At 44.4% G+C, this 22,796-nt stretch overlaps 2 protein-coding genes across 6 annotated transcripts in view; one reads left to right on the top strand and one right to left on the bottom strand.

Moving 5' to 3' along the window:
* TTLL5 (tubulin tyrosine ligase like 5) overlaps window positions 1-7,707 on the bottom strand; it is a 316,639-nt gene extending 308,932 nt beyond the window's left edge. For all 5 annotated transcript variants that reach the window (XM_055538712.1, XM_055538711.1, XM_055538708.1 and 2 more), the window contains exons 1-2: window positions 7,564-7,707; window positions 5,809-5,977 (exon numbers count right to left, since the gene is read on the bottom strand). In XM_055538712.1, the coding sequence (XP_055394687.1) occupies window positions 5,809-5,882 (74 nt within the window). In that variant the 5' untranslated portion in view covers window positions 5,883-5,977; window positions 7,564-7,707. The remainder of the gene's footprint in view (window positions 1-5,808; window positions 5,978-7,563) is intronic.
* A 118-nt stretch (window positions 7,708-7,825) lies between these two features.
* ERG28 (ergosterol biosynthesis 28 homolog) lies at window positions 7,826-21,852 on the top strand. Its single transcript, XM_055538715.1, has 5 exons — window positions 7,826-8,177; window positions 10,506-10,669; window positions 13,234-13,324; window positions 16,896-17,014; window positions 17,141-21,852. Exons 2-5 carry the CDS (start codon window positions 10,537-10,539, stop codon window positions 17,218-17,220), a joined length of 423 nt encoding a protein of 140 aa, XP_055394690.1. The 5' UTR covers window positions 7,826-8,177; window positions 10,506-10,536; the 3' UTR covers window positions 17,221-21,852.
* Window positions 21,853-22,796: the final 944 nt, after the last annotated feature.

The following is a 22,796-nucleotide window of genomic DNA, read 5'->3' as shown; positions in this document are numbered from 1 at the left end:
ATGAGGTCTGGAAGTGCGATTGTTACTGTTTGACCTTGGAAGGACAGCCTGGAGCTGTGAGCAAAGGAGAAAGTCAGGGGGAGCCTGCCTGAATGAGAGAAATGAGACCCTGAGTGGCAAACGTGCAGGTACAGAATCAAGTCTTTCCTAAATATGAGTTAACACACTCCGTTTATTATTTAGGACAATTTATGTCTTAGTCCCCAGGACAGATAAGAATCCTAACTAAAAACTAAAATAATCACAATAACTGACATACCCCTTTTACACCCTATAGTCCCTTTTTAAGCCAATTTGAGGACACATCCTAACAATCTGAGCTAGGAAACCTAAAGAAATACAAGTATTCCAATTAAGACTATATGTTTGAAAGCAAGCCTATACTAAATGGAACAATATTTTCTTCCAGAAGAGGACCTCTAACTTTCTCTTACCTTCCAGAAATCTCTGTCAAATCAATCTCAAATGTGTATTTATTCACAGATTAGAAAAATCTTCAACTGCCTTAGTGCAGGGAGGCAGGAAAGGAAAGAAATGGCCTGGATCCCTCTAATGTGTCAAGAATTACACTAAGAGCTATCAAATTATCTCATTTAATCCTCTTGCCAGTACTTTGAATCAAAGAAAAGGTGTCTCCGAGAGATTATGTCATTTCCTCAGAGTCATACAGCTGGTTGTGCAAGGGAACAGACATCTGACCCAAGTGTCTGTGTTCTTTCCACTCTTCCATCTCCATAATCCCATTTCAGTGATATTTTGCATAAACATCTTAAACTGAACCCCTGATGAATTGAAATTAATCAATATCTTTTATGGAATAAGATCCATTTATTATTATTATTATCATTAATCCAAAGATTCAGGCTGCTCTCAAAAACTCACATGACCACACCCCTTAAAAAAGCCATACCACAAACCTCAAGGCCAAGTTAGACACTCCCAACACAGGTTTAAACAGATCCATGCTTTGAATGTACAGGCTGCCAGGCTACCATTCTCAGAACTGAGGCAGCTTTACACTTAGGATGAGTTGCCAAGAGATTTAGTGAAGAAAGCAGAGACCGCTACACCTAGTTCATTCCCTGTTTTCTAGAAATGGAAAGAGGATGTTTAATGTTCCTGAAATTTGACTTGGGTGACAGTGACCATTTGAGAGAAATGGTGTTTACAGGGTGCAAGAAGGATTTGTGTGTGTGTCTGTGTGTGTGATTTGCTTTCTTTTCCATCTTAATCAACATCCCTGGTGGCTCAGATGATAAAGAGTCCGCATGCAATGTGGGAGACCTGAGTTTGATTCCTGGGTTGGGAAGATCCCCTGGAGGAGGAAATGGCAACCCACTCCAATATTCTTGTCTGGAGAATCCCACGGACAGAGGAATTTGGTGTACTACAGTCCATAGGGTCACGAAGAGTAAGACATGACTCAGCGACTAAGCACAGTACCATCTTAAACACCTGTAAAAGGGACCAGATAATTCCTATGATCCCTTTCAATGTTTTTTTTTTTTTTCTCCCACTACACATCTAAGTCAGAGGATAGAGGTAAAAATAAGCAAGTGGAGCTATCAAGCTTTAGATAGAAACTTTGGAAATTGACTAAAGTTCCTTGTCAATCCACCTCTAACTGCAAACTGGCACCAGTCTGCCTTAGCACCTACAAATGATGCATTACTGATAAAAGGTAAAAATGTTTGACAAGAGTCAGGAACACAATAAGCACACACAGCTAACAAGAGCCAAGGCCTGAATCATACCATCTGTAGAAAGCCACATCCCTGACAGAGAATCTTTTCATTTACAACCTCTGAAAAGAGAAAACAGGTAGCAGATGAATTGTTAATTCAGTAAGGTCAAACTAAAAATACTTAAGGCAGGCGCTGCATTGTCACTAAAAGCATGTTCCCACCAGTTGGCGCTAAAGGGAAAAGATTCAAATGATTAGGAAACTGAAAATTTGGACTTTAAATATTCATTTACACCAGAAACCAGGACATATTAAGAAATTACACTTTTACAGACATGAAAGGACAAAAAACTTGGATTAGTAACCAAAGTAGACTAGTTTTATGGCTTACTTTATTGAAAGCCTAAGAACATTTTGGTTTTTAAACAGTTATTTCATGAGGAACAGGTATTATTCACTCTTGGGATCCAGCCTACATAACTCAAAGCCTCTAAGCCTCATTCATCCCAATGTCTGTGCTGGAAATGCCTTCCCCACTTTCTCTGTTCACCTAATCCCACTCTCTATAGCCCAGCTCATCTCACCACCTCCCTGGAGCCTTCCCCAGCTACTGCAGCCCACAGAGATGTATTTCTCTGAACTGTAGCACTCGCTGTATAATCATTTGTTGAAAATGAAAGCTGCTCAGTCATGTCCAAGTCTTTGCGACCTCAAGGACTATACAGTCCATGGAATTCTCCAGGTCAGAATTTTGGAGTGTGTAGCCTTTCCCTTCTCCATGGGATCTTCCCAATCCAGGAATCAAATCCAGGTTTCCTGCATTGCAGGCAGATTCTTTACCAACTGAGCTATGAGGGAAGCCCATCATTTATTGAAGATCTTTTTAACTGATGTAAAGCCAGCCTTTACAATCAGAATTAGATACTTTTTAAGGACCAAAGAACCTACATACCAAATGAACATTTCCACATTTATATGTATAAATTTATAATTTGGGATCCCCAAGGAAAATATAGAAAAAGAGCCCCTTTACATTTACTATTGTAAAGAATGTCATGCAAAACAAGGATGCCTGGACAGTTTCTAGCTCTAATGTCCAGGATTGCAAAGCATGAATACTTTAATACAGCCTGGGGATCTGAGCAGATCTAGCAGATGTCCATGGAGAGACATCTTGGAATCAAGTCAACATCTTAGATGATTTAAGACCTTTGAACTTGCAAAACTTTAGAAATGTAAGCATGTTCCTCCAAGTGTGAACAAGATTGACTTTAAGATTCCTAAAGTATAAAACAAGTGTTTCATAGACATGAGCTGATGGAACATTAATAATCAAAACTCAACAGTAGGAGTTTAAAAGTAAGAGGAGCAAATGTCCATCAATTTGAACTGGGGTGAGGTGGGGTGGGATTACACCTGTATTTTCACTAGCTTCTACTAGAAATTTAGCATTTCTCAATTGTGAATACAGGCAACAATCCACAGTGCTACTAGCATTACCTGCCCCTTCGACTCCATCTGAAATGATAGCTTTTTTGTACCATATCACAGTTGTTGCAGACATCTCAAAATAACATTGACATTTATCACTACTTCCAAGTTATGGCAGTTACTAAAATTGCCACTAGATTGCCACTAGATCCCCTGTGACTACAGTCTTTTCATCTGGTATAATGAGGATGGACCACAATCTGGCAAGCTTCTACCCTCAAGCAATCATTCAGTTACCAAATGGTGAAGGCTCCCAGTGGTGGTCTAGGTATCTATGATGTGCCTTTGTATCCTCCACTTACAAGTGTTAATCAGACACAACCCAAGGACAGAGAGCTTATGCAAACTAAAAACAGTCCTCATGTCGCTGTCTTTAGAAAGTAAAATTTAGGTTTTACCTTCTAAATGAATGATCTTGCTAAAAACATTAACAAATGCACCATATATTCATTCATTAAGTTAGTCATTCAGGCAGCAAGTATTTATTGAGTACCTACTAAAATAAAATTAGTTTGAGTCATCTAAAATAAAATGAAATTATGTTGAGTCATCTAAAGTTCTCAATATTTTGACTGTGTTTGACTTACCTAAATAGCAATTTCATACAATTCAATCTAATACTTGTTGGACCCAACCTATAAGCCCACTAATAAAAAGGACAGTCATGAAGTAAAAGTTAAAAGAAGATCTTGAATCAGAAAGACGGATGTCTGCAGAAGAAGTTAAAAATGTGGAGAAACGGCTAAGAGGCAGCACACAGAAAAAGTCACAAAAAGGCAAAGTGCCCGGAGGAAATTATCCATTTAATTATCCTGAAGGAGAATGACCCAAATACATTAATAAGAGCAAATTTCTTATTATTTTCTATGACCTAACAGTGATGAAAAGCCTTTCCCCAAAGCTTTACTAATGCTTCAATAATTTTTTCTAATTAAATAATATAAACTTCTGCTGTATTATAAGAAATATACTTTAAAATCAATATTAAATCCAGCAGGAATAATGCCTTAACACTTGTATGGCACTTTATAATTTAAAGGTACTTTGATTTGCCAACAAAGGTCCGTTTAGTCAAGGCTATTGTTTTTCCAGTGGTCATGTATGGATGTGAGAGTTGGACTGTGAAGAAAGCTGAGCACCGAAGAATTCATGCTTTTGAACTGTGGTGTTGGAGAAGACACTTGAGAGTCCTTGGACTGCAAGGAGATCCAGCCTTTGCATTCTAAAGGAGATCAGTCCTGGGTGTTCTTTGGAAGGACTGATGCTAAACCTGAAACTCCAATACTTTGGCCACCTCATGCAAAGAGTTGACTCACTGGAAAAGACTCTGATGCTGGGAGGGATTGGGGGCAGGAGGAGAAGGGGATGACAGAGGATGAGATGGCTGGATGGCATCACCGACTCGATGGACATGAGTCTGGGTGAACTCCGGGAGTTGGTAATGGACAGGGAGGCCTGGTGTGCTGCGATTCATGGGGTCGCAAAGAGTCGGACACGACTGAGCAACTGAACTAACTATTCTACTTGATTCAGCCTGGCAGAAACTATCCCCACTTTTCAGATGACATAGCACATGAATCCTAGTGAACTTACACAAAACCTTAAAAACGAATCTTATCTTTAAGCCAGATTCCCTCTTTGCTCTCTGTGTCATGTAATAATATTAAAGGAGGCGAAACATCTAAGAGCTTCAAAATCCTGGGACCCAGGTCTAATCTCAATCTATCCCTTAACCTCCATGCGACCCTAAGGAAGTTCTTTGATATGTGTGGGGCTGAGCTTAGTTAAATGGGAATAACAACATCTTCAGATGTTATTGTTAAATGGGATACAGCAGTTAAAGCCCTTAGCATCACCTATAGCAGCTACATTTCCACTATCTTCATTTATATTCTTGTGAGAATCCAGCAATGAAGAAACTTGACTCTTATCTAAAAGAACTTGAGAAAGCCATGTGTCTCAATAGACAGCACAGGCCTCAGAATTCTAATGGCCTGTCCCACACTTCCTCAAATAATTTATTATTATCATCACTCTATCATCCTAAAGGCTTTGGAGAAAATAACCAATGTCACAGTGCTGGGAGACCTACTTTTCTTCCACATCTAAATAATTCAAAAACTCCTATGTTAGGAGCTCTGATCAAGAGTTGACTAAGAGCTACTACTTGTACCATCTAGGGCCGATGTTCACTCATGAGGCCAGAACAGAGCCTTATCTCATTTCAGATAGCTGAAGTGAAGTGAAGTGAAGTGAAGTCGCTCAGTCGTGTCTGACTCTTTGCGACCCCATGGACTGTAGCCTGCCAGGCTCTTCTGTCCATGGGATTCTCCAGGCAAGAATACTGGAGTGGGTTACCATTTCCTTCTCCAGGGGATCTTCCTGACCCAGGGATCGAACAAGGGTATCCCGCATTGGAGGCAGACGCTTTAACCTCTGAGCCACCAGGGAAGCCAGATGGCTTATGGTCATCCCCATAAAAGATCCCAAATTAGACCACGTATGGAGACTAAAACCAGAGTCAGATAACACTAAAGGAAGGATATTGGATAAAAGAGGATAGGGGTAAAATAAAAGAGAACTATCTTCCAACCTGAAGGCAAAGGGACAAAAGCAGGCTTGCTATTACTTACTCCTGGCTTACCACCTCCTCATCCTCTGAGGATGATGCTGTTTCCTCCAGGTCCCGGGCCATCACGACTGGCATTTCCTTTAGAGTTTGTCATGCAGTCAGCAGACGGGGGCCTCAGAGACCTTTCCTTGCACATTCACTGGATCAAACAATTTGGGTGGCACAGATTCCTGCAAGAGAGACAAAGGATCTGAAACATAACCCAGCTGTCTTTATGTTCATTATTAACGGTGATCTTTTATGTAACTAAAACAGATATTTATGTAAATAGGGTCCAGCCTCTAGAAACTTACCTTTTTTCACAGTGCCTCACATAGGATCATTGTATATGGTACAATGATCAAGATTTTTTTTACAAACATATTGTCTGTCCTCTGTGTATCTGAAGAGAGGCTATTAAGTTTCCTGTGTTTCTTTTACATACTAAATCTAATGTGCATCAAAATGATAGGGTTACTTAAATTTTAGGAAAATCTGAGATATGCAGCTGATTTCCTTGATAGCAAAACCTGACATGAGCTAAAATGAAAAACCCAACTTTTAAGATCCTTCTAAATATTTCTTTAGAGTATAGATAAAATACGATCATGATTCCACTGAAATAAATACAAGCAAAAAATGAATATATTCTGCTGAATCAAGGTTGTAAATAGCGGCGGGGGGGGGGGGGCGGGGAGGGGGTGGTGGCTGAGGGGAGAGGGGTCTGTTCTTCCAAACGCTCTCAAAAATTATTCTCCCTTACTGAAAATCACAAACTATTATCCGAATATCGAATAGACATTAAAATTAGCCTATTTCTAATTATAATACTTTAATAGAGAAAAGGTACATTTCATTGTGTGTTTGAGGATGGACTAGAAATAACAGATAAGAAAATGTTTGAATAACCATAATCCTATTACTCAAAGATTACCATTCAATCTTTCCAAACCTTATTTTTCTATGCATTAATATATGTTGTTGCTATGTTGCTAAGCCGCTTCAGTCGTGTCCACTCTGACGCTGTGCGACCCCATAGACGGCAGCCCACCAGGCTCCCCCATCCCTGGGATTCTCAAGGTAAGAACACTGGAGTGGGTTGCCATTGCCTTCTCCAATGCATGAAAGTGAAAGTGAAGTCGCTCAGTCGTGTCCGACTCTTAGCGACCCCATGGACTGTAGCCCACCAGGCTCCTCCGTCCATGGGATTTTCCAGGCAAGAGTACTGGAGTGGGGTGCCATTGCCTTCTCCGCATTAATATATGGGATAATCTAAACAGGGGGCGAGGAAAGCCAGTTCCGACAAGGATTCCCTACACATGTTCAGCGAAATGGGCAGTATGGAACAATCTCAAGGCTTTCTACCGAGTATCCCCAACAGGATTTCTCAGTATTTCCCAAAATGTTGGGAAGTCCCTTAAATTCATACAAAAGAAACTAAACCTCCAAGCGACGAAGGGATGCCAACCTGTCCTAGGCTGAGAGCTGGGCAGGAACAGACAGGGCGATCGGAAGATTGAGGGCACTTGCCCGAGGAGTGTCCTCTCCCTAAAGGGATCAGGCTCTCAGATCCACCCATGGCTCAGCCCATCCCAGGGAGGTCCTCAGATGCTCCCCACGGAAAGGACGCGGGGAGCCGCAGCCGCTGCGATTCAGCCCAGCGCGCCCGGAAGCCAACAGCTGTCCCGGACAGGGAGAGGGAAGTGCAGCGGTCGGCGCCCGCCCGGACTCGGGGCGCCCTCTCTTCGGGGAGGAGAGCGCGGGCGCAGGCGTTTACCTGTTTCATCTTCCCATCGCTCGGGGCAGGCAGGCGGGGACAGCGCTCTGCGCCTACCTCCCTCCTCCTTCCCCAGCCGGGCTCAAGGCCGCAGCCGAAGGCGGCTTCCCCCGTTACTACAACAACCAACCAGCAACCGCCCGCTCGGACCCACTGCGCAGGCGCCTGCGCCCCGGCGCGGAAGACGCTTAGCTTCAGGCGCGTACAATTGTCGTCACCGCCGCGACGAGCGGGCACAGGGCTCCGCTCCCCACATAAGTCTTGACTTACTTTTCCTGCTCTTTCCCCCTCCGCCCCCAAAAGATTGACTCCGAACCTGGAGTGTTTTGCTGCGCTCAACAGGAGGGTTCACTGCAAGGGCGGCGTGCTGGGGGTGAGGTTTGCGGATCGGCAACCGCTGATTGGTAGTAAAGCGGTTCACGCCCCATCGCCTGCTCGAGCATAACCTAAACAGCCAATCAGAACGAGGGCTGATCGCAACAAACCAATGCCGGAGCCGGGCTGAGAGTGGGGGCGGGGACAAGTGGTTCAGGTAGACCCAGGTCTGGAGCTGTGCTAGGGCAGTTCCTTTGCTGCTGCTACTACTGCTGCTGTGCCGAGAGTACTGTCGCCAGGTAGGGTGAATGTTGGGCGGGGTGGGGGGTGGAGGTGGGTGTCTGTGTGGCTTCTAATGGAGAGGATCCGCACAGCCTGAAGCAGTGGAGATGGGACAGAAGAAAGATACCCGGGAGGCAACCTTGTAGGGGGAAAAGAGATTTCAGAGACCAAGAGAAGACGAAGCTGGGAAAATGAAGTAAGCTTGGTAGGTACAGAACGAGTGAATCGATGAACAAATGAGTGGCCACTCTGAGCCTGGCACAATACGAGAAACTTTTGCTTTCTAAAGTAATTCTTATAATAACTCTTGGAATAGGTAATTTTAATCTCCATTTTGCAGGTAAGGAAATCTAAGCTGTAAAGTGTAAATTACTTCCCCACAGTCACACAGCTACTGAAAAGTGAGACCAGGAAAGGAAACTCTCACCTGACTCTAGTAAACCACCTTACCTTTGCTGGCCTGTGCCTGGGTAAATTTTGAGAATAGACGTTGGATACTCTAACAGGCCCTCAAAAGCTTTGAGGAAGTCGTGCTGAGGGACTGGCAGAGCAGTTTGAAAGAGTGCTCAGGCTCTGCCTTCATCATCTATCTTCTGGAGTTTCTGAGAATTTCTGTGAAATGGGCATAAGTTCTGTCAAAGAGAGAGGTCATCCATACAGCTTTTCTGATTCTGAGAGCTTAAGGCTCCTGGTGAGGCAAGTGAGAAAACAATATGGTAGGAGGGGTGGAGTGTGTGTGTCTTGGCCCATGCTGAAACTGCTTGTGATTCCATTAGAGCTTCATTCTCTCTGGACTTTAACAAAATCCAGTTTTGTGATCCATTTGCACTGAGGGGTTCATCCACTGACCCTTCTATCTCTGGAACTTGCTGTGTTTTTTGGTGCATCACACTTCTGCCATTACTGACTTTAATATTTGTTTCAGCTGAGTAATGTAGGACCATGCCAAAAGGCCTACTGTCAAAGTGACAAAGGAAGCCTGATAATTTATCGCCACTTAAGGTTCAAAAAATTATCCAGACAATAGATAAACCATGGGTCACATACCAAAGATGAGAAGAAGCACTTCCATGATTCGATTTTTATCTACATGGTTTTTATTTAAACCAAGATGATTGAAATCTGTGCTCAGCAATGGTTGATCGAACATTTTGTTCTGTTTTTTAAATAAAAAGTACATAGCCTGATGGTATTTTCTATACCACTTGAGGACAGGTGGCTATGGCTCGCTTGTCTCTCACAGAAATGGAAACTTCATCAAAATATGCTCAGTGAGACATCTTAGAGACCAATAGACCATGGTTTTTATCTGAGCTCTTTCATCTATAGACTGTGTAACCTTAAGCAAGTCACTTAACACATCTATGCCATCCCTCATCTATAAAGTGGAAATATTAATAGTGTCTACCAACTTTGTTTAAGGATTAAATGAAATAATATATGATAGGTGCTTGGCACAGTGCATGGCATATACAAGTCCTCAATAACTGTGGATTCTTCTGCAACCCAACACCAACATTGCTGTTTCCTTCTCCATCTAATTTTCTTACTATTTGTCAACTCACAACAATTTATTAATTTGTAACTTTTATATTGTTCTCCTAATTTATGAAGCATGATGTCCCTGAAAACCAAAGTATAGAAAAGTTAAAGCATATTAATAATGCCCTCAAACCATACATGCCACTCAGACATAGAAGGCTTGTCTGTCCTTGGAAGGATCGCTCACCAGTAGCCAGGCAGGTATCTATCAGTAGATTTATAATCACCTTTGAGCTACTTGCTGTACAAAAGGTTGACGTGAAACACCAGGTTACAAGTAAAGATCCCAGGGGACTAATTCTAGCCAAGAGAAGAGAGTACTGATTTAGGCTAATATTTTGGAGAAATTCCTTAGACAAACATAAGCATGGTGCTGCTTATTTCAGAGTATACTGTTGACTCACCACTATTAGTATGATGAAATATTGAGACCAATTTCTGTGAGTCTTACACTAAATTCCATTTTATTTCTTTGTAGTGACGTTTGGACACCTCCCTCTCTTCTGTTTCTTTCTTTCCATTTTTCCCACTGGGTTTGTCACTTCCACCCACTGCATTATTTAGTCTTTTTACTCTGGTCAGCACACTTTGATTTAAGGTAGATATTCAAAGGCAGTGTGCCAACCCTATGAAGGGTGCCTGGGGATAGACGAGCCTCCGGCACTTGGGAGAGAAGTTTATGAAATCACTGACAAAGTAGGATTAGTACAGCTCTCATGAATGGGACACAGGTTAACTACAGAGCTTATGGTAGAAACACATTAACCATCTATTGTCTCCTGCCCTTTGCTTTTGTTTCCAAGGCAAAAAGCCCTCTCAGGTTGGAGGCGAGCCATGAGCCGATTCCTAAACATGTTACGAAGCTGGCTGGTGATGGTATCCATCGTAGCCGCGGGGAACTCACTACAGAGCTTCCGAGACCACACCTTTCTCTATGAAAAGCTCTATACCGGCAAACCAGACCTGGGTAAGAAAGCAAACACCTCCATCCTTTGTGGTAGTGGCTTAAATGGTGGTCCCCAGACCTGGCTTTACATCACAATAACTGTGAAAAACTAAAATCAAACAAAGCACAGGTGGCCAATTCCCTCTCCAGACCCAATTACTGAATCTTTCACCCCCTGGATGTGTCACAGGAAGTTCTTTTTAGAAACTTCCCAGGTGATTCTGATTCTGCCTAAGCTAGTGATCCTAAGCCACTAGAGTAACAGACGTGGTGGATAACAATTGGTCCATTTTGCCCGCAAGCTTCTCTGAATACCTTTCCCTTCATTTTACACTGCCCTTGGCAGCTGGTCTGTACAAATACCATTACAAAAACAAGTGAGGAGACAGACTTCTGATGACTCTGATACCTGATGAGGAAACCATGAAGAAGGTTTTCCTGTTGCTTCTTTCAGAAATCAGGTCATGGGCCGTATGGTTTATACCCTACATTGCATATGGAGAAGTACTCATCCAAGGTCTTCTCAAACCATGACACAGACCCTGAAAAGATATCCAAAATCCCTCCAGGTTGGTTTCCCACATGAACTTCCACAGGCCCACAATGGCTTTTCCCAGCGTCCTGAGCCTCTCTGCTGGAGAGTGGTTGCACATTTCAGCTTGCGCTTCCCTGCTTTGATACGTGGGGTGGCTTGAGCTGCCGCACCATTTCATAGTAGCGACAATTCTATGTCACATATATAGGTAACCTAGATTCAGGCTCTGACCTAGCTCATTTTTCTGCAACATCTGGGTATAAAATGAAAGTAAATAGGCTAAGCCTCACTTTGAACAAAGCTTAGAGAACCTGGAAAAGTGGGTGGAATAATTCCACTTTTCACCCTCCAGTGCTGTCCTCCGGTGGTCCAGGAACTCTGTATAGATTCACAGGTTTTTAGAGGTCATCTTACCTAGCCCTTTGAATTTAAAGTTGAGACAGAAAAGTCCAGGGGTTATGTGATTTGTCGAAGGGCAATAGGTGAGCAGAAGTGTGTTTGTTAGCTTGTGCAGGCCTGCATGCACACACAGCCCGGAAATAGGTCCCTCGGGACCTCCTGGTACTTTGCTGGTGATACCAGGACCCTGGAGCATCCAGTAGAAGAATTTTACTTGATGCCTACTCTGGTTAGGATTACTGAGATACTCCATTTGTATATCTCACCCTTAGTGAGATATATAGAAGTAGAATAGAGAAATTTCCTATCTTTCCATCAGAAGAGCTATCAAAATGCTTTAAAAAGAGTGTAAAAAGAAAAAATATATATAGCCCTCCAGGACTGACTTCCCTGGTGGCTCAGATGGTAAAGCATCTGCCTACCATGCAGGAGACCTGGGTTCCATCACTGGGTCGGGAAGATCCCCTGGAGAAGGAAATGGCAACCCACTCCAACATTCTTGCCTCAAAAATCCCATGGACCGAAGAGCCTAGTAGGCTACAGTCCATGGGGTCACAAAGAGGCGGACACAACTGAGCGACTTCACTTCAGGACTAACCGTTAAATATTAGTTTGGGATATGGGATTTTTTTTCTCAAAATGACTACCATCTAAAGATCTTTGGGGTTATGAATTTGGTGTTTCTGTCTGGTTTTCCAAAGGCTCAAAAATCCTTAAAGGAAAATCCTGAAAGACCTTTCGGTTGTGAGTCTTGTCCCTTAAAATTTCTCTTGCTCAGGAGACCAGCAAAGGAAGTATCTTTGCTTTTCACCGTAGATCAATGCCAGTACATTAAAATCAACAAGGCAAGGCTTTAGAAAATACCAGGGGGGTTTCAGCCTACCTCCAGAGTATACGATTTCACTGATCTGGTATCCAGGTCTTGGTAATTTGATACAATTTTGTCAGTTGATTCTAATATATGCCCAGGGTCAAGAAGCACTGTTATGATGGACTATGATTCACACTCTCTGGAGAAGATATTAGCACAGCAGTGCCAGAATGAAACCAGCAAGAGCAGAGTGGCCCCAGAAAACACCAGAGCTTTGTTCCCTTCCCGCACACACAGGAAACCAGCCTCATTAGGATTTCATTCACATAATATAGATCTGAATTCAGGAGATCCAGGGACCTGGGTCTCTTAAAGACCAGGTGTGGGTGCAGGGCTCAGTATTTCTGTGTTCTGTCCTGCATCAGCCTCACTGAAAGTCTGCTGACCTCCTAGGCATCTTGCATTGACAGACCACTCTCCATCGTGTTCCTCCACACTTATCCTGATTCAGACTCGCTTGCTTCACCAACACCAGAGCGGCTTCCAGGCAGAGCCATAAACCACTAACCCAGGAGTTACTGTCTAAGTGGGCTGTTTGTTGGGTTTCTACTCTTGGAACTCGCCCGCCCAACTGTAGGCATTGGAAGAGAAGCTGAACCAGTTCTCCTTCCGGAATTCTTTCCATCCCTTCTAGTTCGCATGTGCAGCATCAGAGCCTGTACTTTGCCCAGCCAAGGGGATCGCAGGCTCAGCTCTCTGACTCCTCCAGTGAAGCTGGAGGACTTTGGAGGGAACCCTGACGCACCCTTCTCAACACTCCTGCTTGTTTCTGCTGCACAGTGAATGGCCTCCAAGCTCGGACCTATGGAATCTGGACGCTGCTCTCATCAGTGGTTCGGTGCCTCTGCGCCATCGACATTCACAACAAAACGTATGTAAAGGAGGAAACAGCATCTCCCTGTGTTGGAAATGGGTGCTAAGCAGAGCCATTGTGTTCCTCCCTCAGAGACTTGTTTATCAATGCCAGTAAGTGAAAATCAACAAGGCAAGGCTTTAGAAAATACCAGGGGTTCCTGGGCCCATCTCCAGAGTGTATGATTTAACTGATATGGTATCCAGGTCTGGGTAATTTGATAAAATTTCTTCAGTTGATTCTAATAAATGCCCAGGGCCAAGAGGCAATTATGATGGACTATGATTCCATCATATGACCTATGATTTGATACAGTAACCTAGGATGTGAAGATAAAAGATTACTAAGTACCATTCCTTTCAGGGCTATAAAACAGAACAGGCCTGAAGGTCTTTAAAGCTTAACAATTCTTTGAAACGGACACAGCAAACTGGTTATGTTGTGATCCAGTGGCCTGCATCATATCAGTCTACTTCTTTACTAACGAGTTAGCCTTTCTGCTAAAGAGGTAGTGTGCTTGCTCTTTTTAGAGAGGCCATGGCGTGCCTATACTCACATTCCTCCTTGAGAGGCAGGGTGAACAGAAATCACGATAGGTGATGTCAAGAGCTCACCAGTAAACAGCTGTTTGTTTACACAGAGTAATGAAGGGAGGGACACAGAGTAATGAAGGGAGGGTCACAGAGAAACAAGGACTCCTCTGTATTCTGCCTCTTCAGAGGGCTCACACAGACTGTGTGCATGTGTGCGTGCATGCTCATGTCCAACTCTTTGCGACCGCATGGACTGTAGCCCACCAGGCAAGAATACTGAAGTGGGTTGCCATTTCCTACTCCAGGGGATCTTCCTGACCCAGGGTAGGATCAAACCTGCATCTCTTGAGCTCCTACATTGGCAGGCAGATTGTTTACCTCTTTGCCACCTGGGAAGCCCCTCATACAGACTGCTGCTGCTGCCGCCACGTCGATTCAGTCGTTTCCAACTGAACTATGGGGTGCGACCTACCAGGCTCCTCTGTCCCTGGGATTCTCAGGCAAGAACACTCGAGTGGGTTGCCATTTCCTTATCCAATGCATGCATGCTAAGTCGCTTCAGTCGTGTCCGACTCTGTGGGACCCTATGGACAGCAGCCCACCAGGCTCCTCTGTCCATGGGATTTTCTATGCAAGAATGCTGGAGTGGGTTGCCATTTCATTCTCCATCATAAAACTAGTGTGGAACAAGTGCAGCCCCTGGGCTAGATAGTGTTGTAATCCGAACTGGCCACTGGAGGGGGCTCGAGCTTTCTTTACAACACCAATCATCACCGCAATTTAGGTGGAAAGTTTGCTCAGGTCCCCAGGTGAGGCCACCAAAAGAATTTCATACCAAAATACTTTTGTGTTAACCAGAGTCTCAGCATCTGGGCAAGAGAGGAGATGGTGATATTTATTGAGCCCCTCTTATTATACCAGATGCTTCAACATGACTTTGATGAAGTCTCCTCCTAGTAGCCCTGGGAAGCAGTGATTTTTGTTGCTGATTCTGTAGATCTGCATATTAGAGACTCAGTTCATTTAAACTGAGAAGACTAGGACAAGTGGGATTTGAGGGCTGTTAGCACTGTGATCTCTCCAGCTTTATTTTTTCGTACTTTTGAACCTGCAACTATGGTCTACTTGTTCTAGATTGATATGTATTTTTGGAAGCAGTGAGGTTTAGTGGAAACACTCTGAGGCCCAAGAATGAAAATTAGAAAATAGGCTCTGGTCTCATTTCTGTTGGTAATAGCTTTGAAGCAGCAAGTTTATTATAGACCTTCTCTGCATCTCAGTCCCTTCATGTATAAAATGAGATTCGTGGATCTGTTTTTCCTCTCAGGGTGACTGGGAGGGAGTAAGGACTGCATAATCATTTTAACGACCTTTACCATGATGAAGAATTACTGACAAGTAGAAGGGGTGTATCTTTTCTTTGTTGTGCTTTGGGGATGAACAGGGACAGCTGAGACTTAACTTTAGGTCTCTTACCCATTCATTTCCCCTTCACCCAACACAGGACAGCCGGAAATGCTGACTTCTATTTCCAATTTTTTTGTAAAGCCTGGATTTTTTGTCCCTGTGCTTCTGATATGCTCTCTGATTATATTCCCTCCCTAACCAGAAACCTGACCCACTCTAGTGTTCTTGCCTGGAGAATCCAGGGACGGGGGAGCCTGGTGGGTTGCCGTCTATGGGGTCGCACAGAGTCAGACACGACTGAAGCGACATAGCAGCAGCAGCAGCAGCAACCAGAAACCTGAAGTCAATTCCTAGCTGTTCTCACTTTCTGAAACAGTCTGCATTCTTCCTGTTTAATCGGTCTTTCTCTAAATAAGCCAACTTTCACTTGAAAGAAAAAAGACATCCAGGAAGCTTTAACTGAAATCTGTAATATTTTATTTCTTAGGAAAAAGGTATCTGAAGCAAAAATGTCAAGATTGTGAGATTTGATGGAGTAGGGTATTGGTTGTATAGGGGTAAATTCTATTATGAATGATTTTTTTGTATGTTTGAAGTATTTCATAATTTTTAAATTTCATAGTTAAAGAAGAAAGATACCAGCTATCAAAGTGGTCCATCTTCCTATAAATTCTGTGTTCTCCACCTCCTTGTCAAAACTGAGGAACAAGTTATCTTCCTATGAGGTTGTCATTGTGTCCTCCATCTGACCATTTTGCTAGGTTAAGATGCAGAGTATCTTAAGATGCAGCCAATGTTGCAAAATCATCTAAAAGTCCCAGAAAGGCCCTTGCTACCCATTCCTCATTCATGCTCTTCATTCAGTGGCATCCATCAGATGAGCACTGACCAGGCCCTGGCCAGACACTTGCAAAGGGGGCTTGGACTAGAGTCAAGCCAGTTTGAGTAAGTAGAATACATAAGTGTGATTGATCCAGAATTGTCTACACTACCTAGGATTTCCATAGTTCAGACTCTGCTATCACTGGCTTCACCACCTTGCTAAGACTTGCAAAGCCACTCTGGATGGCTGGGTCATTCTCCTCTCGATTTAGCAGTTGAAGGCTTTGGTTTTGCCCTGCTGCTGCTGCTGCTAAGTTGCTTCAGTCGTGTCCAACTCTGTGCGACCCCATAGATGGCAGCCCACCAGGCTCTGCCATCCCTGGGATTCTCCAGGCAAGAACACTGGAGTGGGTTGCCATTGCCTTCTCCATTGTGTGAAAGTGAAAAGTGAAAGTGAAGTCACTCAGTCGCATCTGACTTGTGGCGACCCCATGGACTGCAGCCTACCAGCCTCCTCTATCCATGGGATTTTCTAGGCAAGAGTACTGGAGTGGCTTGGCATTGCCTTCTCCATTGGTTTTGCCCTAGAGGTGAATAAAATTGATGTGATCTAGCAGCTGCCATCTGTGGGGTCACACAAAGTTGGACACGACTGATGCAACTTAGCAGCAACAGCAGCAGCAGCCAGGTCTTTCGCGGGACCAAGTCTCCTTTTTCTTTAGCCATAGTCATTTCCTGGGTTTTGATTTGTGTGTTTCAAGTCTGACTACTTCCTCTACACTGAACAAGCTGTACCTACAATCCCATTTCTGTCTGCTCCCCTGTAGGCTGTACTACATCACGCTCTGGACCTTCTTCCTCGCATTGGGGCACTTCCTCTGTGAGTTGTTTGTATTTGGGACCGCGGCTCCCACGATTGGCGTCATGGCACCCCTCATGGTGGCAAGTAAGCATTGAATGGCCCTGGAACTCCCACAGGAGCCGTCCCAGCCCTAAGGACCAGCCTTATACAAGTAATCTAAGCAAGCGCAGTGCTTATGTCAGCCACTAACCTTGTCTGTCTGTATTTAAGGTATCTCAATCCTGGGCATGCTAGTGGGGCTCCGGCACCTAGAAGCAGAACCAGGATCCAGACAGAAGAAGAGAAACTGAGGCCAACATCCCCATGTCCAAGACGTCATCTCCCGCCTTTGCTCACCTCTTCCGTCTCTATGCTCTTCAGTTTCATTTCTGCTCCATCATCCACTTCTAGCCTTTCACATTGGGGTTTTTTTTTTTTTCCTTTAATTAAAAATTTTTTAAGATATAACATGCATACAGAAAGTCGGTGCCATTTAAATGTATGTAAAGAATCAAATTCTCTAAGCCAGGCTTCAGCAATACGTGAACCGTGAACTTCCAGATGTTCCAACTGATTTTAGAAAAGGCAGAGGAACCAGAGATCAAATTGCCAACATCCGCTGGATCATGGAAAAAGCAAGAAAGTTCCAGAAAACCATCTATTTCTGCTTTATTGACTATGCCAATGCCTTTGACTGTGTGGATCACAATAAACTGTGGAAAATTCTGAAAGATGGGAGTACCTGACCACCTGACCTGCCTCTTCTGAAACCTGTATGCAGGTCAGGAAGCAACAGTTAGAACTGGACATGGAACAAAAGACTGGTTCCAAATAGGAAAAGGAGTACATCAAAGCTGTATATTGTCACCCTGCTTTGTTAACTTATATGCAGAGTACGTCATGAGAAATGCTGGGCTGGATGAAGCACAAGCTGGAATCAAAATTGCTGGCAGAAATATCAATAATCTCACATATGCAGATGGCACCACCCTTATGGCAGAAAGTGAAGAAGAACTAAAGAGCCTCTTGATGAAAGTGAAAAAGTTGGCTTAAGACTCAACGTTCAGAAAACTAAGATCATGTCATCTGGTCCCATCACGTCATGGCAAATAGATGGGGAAACAGTGGCTGACTTTATTTTTCTGGGCTCCAAAATCACTACAGATGGGGATTGCAGCCATGAAATTAAAAGATGCTTACTCTTTGGAAGGAAAGTTATGACCAACCTAGACAGCATATTAAAAAGCAGAGACATTACTTTGTCACCAAAGTCTGTCTAGTCAAGGCTATGGTTTTTCCAGTAGTCATGTATGGATGTGAGAGTTGGACTATGATGAAAGCTGAGCACCAAAGAATTGATGCTTTTGAACTGTGGTGCTGGAGAAGACTCTTGAGAGTCCCTTGGACTGCAAGGAGATCCAACCAGTCCATCCTAAAGGAGATCAGTCCTGGATGTTCATTGGAAGGACTGATGTTGAAGCTGAAACTCCAATACTTTGGCCACCTGATATGAAGAGCTGACTTATTGAAAAGACCCTGATGCAGGGAAAGATTGGGGGCAGGAGGAGAAGGGGACGACAGAGGATGAGATGGTTAGATGGCATCACCGACTTGATGGACATGGGTTTGAGTGGACTCCAGGAGTTGGTGATGGACAGGGAGGCCTGGCGTGCTGCGGTTCATGGGGTCACAAAGAGTCGGACATGACTGAGCGACTGAACTGAACTAAACAGAAAGAATCATTTTAGAATGACGTACGTCTGTCCAAATCAAGGAACTGCCAATATATCTGAAGCCCACTGTGTGCTCTTCCCGCACCCACAGCCTCTTCCAGGACCACCTTTCCAGCCTTCTCCTTTTTTCATTTTATTTTTAACTGTTGACTTGACTTGTATGTTTGGAAGACACAAACTGTGAAACTTCAAGCTGCTACTTTGCCCAGAGCATTGCCACCAAGGACTGCTTTGAGGGGTTGTCCATCCAGGTTGGGTTTCTCTCTGCTGCAGGACCCAAGACTCTGAACCATCTGGGGGACAAGCAGTTCTTCTAAGAAGGGCTTGCCGGCCAGTGAGCGTGGCCCCTGTCCTCGTGCCTACAGGTGGATCAGGGTTGGAAGGGTCTTTTAGACCTTCCAGTCAGCTGTATTTGTGTAATGAGACTTGTAATAAATAGAGAAACCTTCTGGTCTGATCCGTCCTGGTACTTTGGCCTCCTCTAAGCCCAGAGTGCCCCTGTCCTCCTCTGAGGCCCAGCAGAGGAAGATCCCAGCTTTCTGCTGATCAAATACAGCATAATGAGTAGGACAGTGCAAGACCCAGGTAAACCTGGCTACCTTTTATCTCTTGTTCATTTCTCAAGAAGTCAAATCTTCCTCCTCTCTGTCCCCACCTTCAAAATTCTGAGCACACAACTGAACAGCCAGAACCCTCTCTTGTTTTCTTCACAAAGAAGAAACAGGTTCCTGAGAAAGCAGAACCAGACGACATGGAAGAAACAGCTGTATGAGCATGAGAAGAGCACTGGAGCCCAAGGACAAGGCACTGGAGCAGACGGCTGCCATCCAGACTCAGCCCTGAGCACCTCCACAGTGGCTGGACCCTCACACACAGTGTATAGGTGCGAGAACCCATTCACAACTTCAGCGAGTGTTTATTGAACACTTACTCCATGCCAGACACTTGGGAAGGGAAAATGAATGACCCAGGCAATGTCCCTGGGGTCAAGAAACAGACTGTCAACAAGCCCACACCTGAAAGCACAACCCCAGACAGTGCTAAGACTCTAGAAAACCAGGTACCGTGATTCGGACGAGGAGGGTGGTACAGAACTCAGATCGCTGGGAAAAGCCTCTCTGAGGAGGTGGGATCTGAGTTGAATATGTGTGAGGCAGTATTTGAGCTTCCCTGGTAGCTCAGACTGTAAAAGCGTCTGCCTACAATGTGGGAGACCCGAGTTCGATCCCTGGGTTGGAAAGATCCCCTGGAGAAGGAAATGGCAACCCACTCCAGTACTCTTGCCTGGAAAATCCCATGGATGGAGGAGCCTGGTGGGCTGCAGTCCATGGGGTCGCAAAGAGTCAGCACTTAGTCTTGTTCAAAGACTAAGATCACTGTAACTACAGAATGGTGATGTTCCTAAGTGAAAGGGAGGAGTTGGAAAGGGAGCAGGGGGCTTGTGAAGGGCATTCCCAACCAGTTAAGGCTCTTCAGGTGAAAGGAACAAAATCTTCCTTAAACTAGCTGAAGCGTAAAGATAACATTGGCTGACAAAACTGGAAAGAGGATTATAGGCTTCAGGAATGGTTTGATCAGGACTCAGTTGCATTTCTCTGGAGTTCTTTTGACTCTGCCCTCCTGTGTTGGCTTCATCCCCAGGCTGGCTTCGTTCATGGTACCAAAAGCGGTTGTAGCAATTCCAGGCCTCGTGTCCCCACCTAGAAAGAGAGCTCTGTGGTACAATCTATCTTTCCCTTACCAGCTATTGTAGGAGGCAGTAAGAAAAGCAGTGATCTTACAGAGAGTAAATGTTCGGGTGGAGGTCTGCAGGGAGCCCAGCTTAGAAAGGAATGAATGAAAGCACAAGACGATATGGGTCTTCTAGGCGTGCCTCAAGGAAATGTGATTCCAAGTAAATAAAGGCAAGATCCCAGAGGATCTACAGAAATGATACAGAGTATTTGGCAGCTACTCTGGCTATTAGGGTTCTCAAACAGCCCAGGCTTGGCTCCCTTCCCAGGTGATATAAAGTGGAATCCTAACGTTGTTTGTCTGCCTAAGGATTGCTGACAGAGAGGGAGCCAGAGTGCCCCAGACGCAGTCAGCTCGCTAGAGAAGAAATGTCCAGGAAAGTGATGACTGCAGCCCATTCCTGTAACGCGCATAAGGTGAATGCATTACGAAGGGAAGAGGGACAGGAAGGGAAACAACCCAGAACTGCAGAAAACAAAACTGGATTCCGGCCCAGACAGTCTGCTGCACGAGTGCTGTGCTTGTAGAACAGACATGCCAGCCACCCTGGGAGATACAGCCAGAAACCACAGTGGGCTCTTGGCAGCAGGCACACTCGGGTGACGCTGTCCACGCTTGGCAGCAGGCACACTGTCCTCGTGTGGACGCTGTGTGGAAAGCAGTCCCAGTCCCGTGTTAGGCACCGAGTTGCAATCCCCAAATAGGCCAGGTGTAACCTCTGCAGCCTCATCTTAAAAATAACCCACAAGGGGGAAAAACCTAAACAGACATTTCTCCGAAGAAGATGTATCGCTGTCTAATAAACACATGAAAATATACTCAACATCACTGATTATTAGAGAAATGCAAATCAAAACCACAATGAGATATTACCTCACACTGGTCAGAATGGCCATCATTAAAATGTCTACAAACAATAAATGTTGGAGAGGGTGTGGAGAAAAGGGAACTCTTGCACTGTTGGTGGGAATGTAAATTGATACAGCCACTATGGAGGATGGTATGGAGATTCCTTAAAAAACTAGGAGTAAAACCACCATATGACCGAGCAATCCCAGTCCTAGGCATATACCGTGAGGAAGCCAGGGTTGAAAAAGACACATGTATCCCATGGTTCATTGGAGCACTGTTTACAATAGCTAGAACACAGAAGCAGCCTAGATGTGCATCAACAGATGAATGGATAAAGAAGTGTTACATATACAGAGTGGAATATTACTCAGCCATAAAAGGAACACATTTGAGTCAGTTCTGATGAGGTAGATGAACATAGAACCTATTATACAGAGTGAAGTGAGTCAGAAAGAGAAAGAGAAATGCTGTATTCTAGTCCACATATATGGAACCTAGAAAAATGATACTGAAGAATTTATTTACAGGACAGCAGTGGAGAAGCAGACATAGAGAACAGACTTATGGACATGGGGAGAGGGGAGGAGCAGGTGAAATGTATGGAAAGAGTAACATGGAAACTTACATTACCATATGTAAAATAGGTAGCCAACAAGAATTTGCTGTATGGCTCAGGAAACTCAGACAGGGCTCTGTATCAACCTAGAGGGGTGGGATGGGGGGAGTTTCAAAAGGGATGTGATGTATGTATACCTATGGCTGATTCATGTTGAAGCTTGACAGAAAACAACAAAATTCTGTAAAGCAATTATCCTTCAATAAAAATTAAAAAAAATAATAACCCAGTAGATGGCAATGTCTATGCAGCAGAGGACCACCTCTCATGGTATGGAGCCCCCACCCCTCCTTCCCATTCCCACCCCCAAAGCTGTCTCTGCCCCAAAAAATGACAAGGCAAGCCATAATAACTATTTATATATTAAAAATAAAGCAATAGTTTCAGTAAGCATTTTGTTTATGCATTTTAAGTCACTGAAGAGTAAACACTTTGGCCTTATCGAAAGGAAAAAACCATCACTGTCCACTTCCCTCCCACCCCTAACTCAGTCCTCCTGCCAGAAGTTTGGCTTCTCTTATGTGCAGAGTATCTGTGCACACACACAGACACCGCGGGCTCACCTCGGGTCCTGGCCCAAGCACCGCTGCCACGCAGGCCACTCCAAGGTGCTGCGGCCAAGGCAGTGGGCACAACAGAACAGCACAGGCGTCTTGATTACAGAGCTCAGGGCACAGGAGAACTGGCAGAAACGTCTTATTTTGAGGCGATTCTCCCCAAGCCCTTGAGTAGAGCCAGATGCAGGCAAGGCAGGAGAGGTCAGCTTGGGCTGGTTGAAAGGAGTCCCTTTAAATTCAGGGTGTCTGAGAAAGGATTGTTGCTGGAAGAGGGATGAGGAGAGGCTGCAAACACTGTCCCCACCAGAGGTGGACGAGGTCATCTAAGCCAGCAGACCCAAGGCCCATTCAAGGACCACCTCTCCTGCCCTTTCATCTCTCGGGAGACCCTTGGA

The sequence above is a fragment of the Bubalus kerabau genome, chromosome 10 (genome assembly GCF_029407905.1).
Source record: "Bubalus kerabau isolate K-KA32 ecotype Philippines breed swamp buffalo chromosome 10, PCC_UOA_SB_1v2, whole genome shotgun sequence".
In the NCBI taxonomy this organism is placed as follows: domain Eukaryota; kingdom Metazoa; phylum Chordata; class Mammalia; order Artiodactyla; family Bovidae; genus Bubalus; species Bubalus kerabau.
The sequence above is the reverse complement of the archived record's forward strand: the minus strand, read 5'-3'. Positions and strand labels throughout refer to the sequence as shown.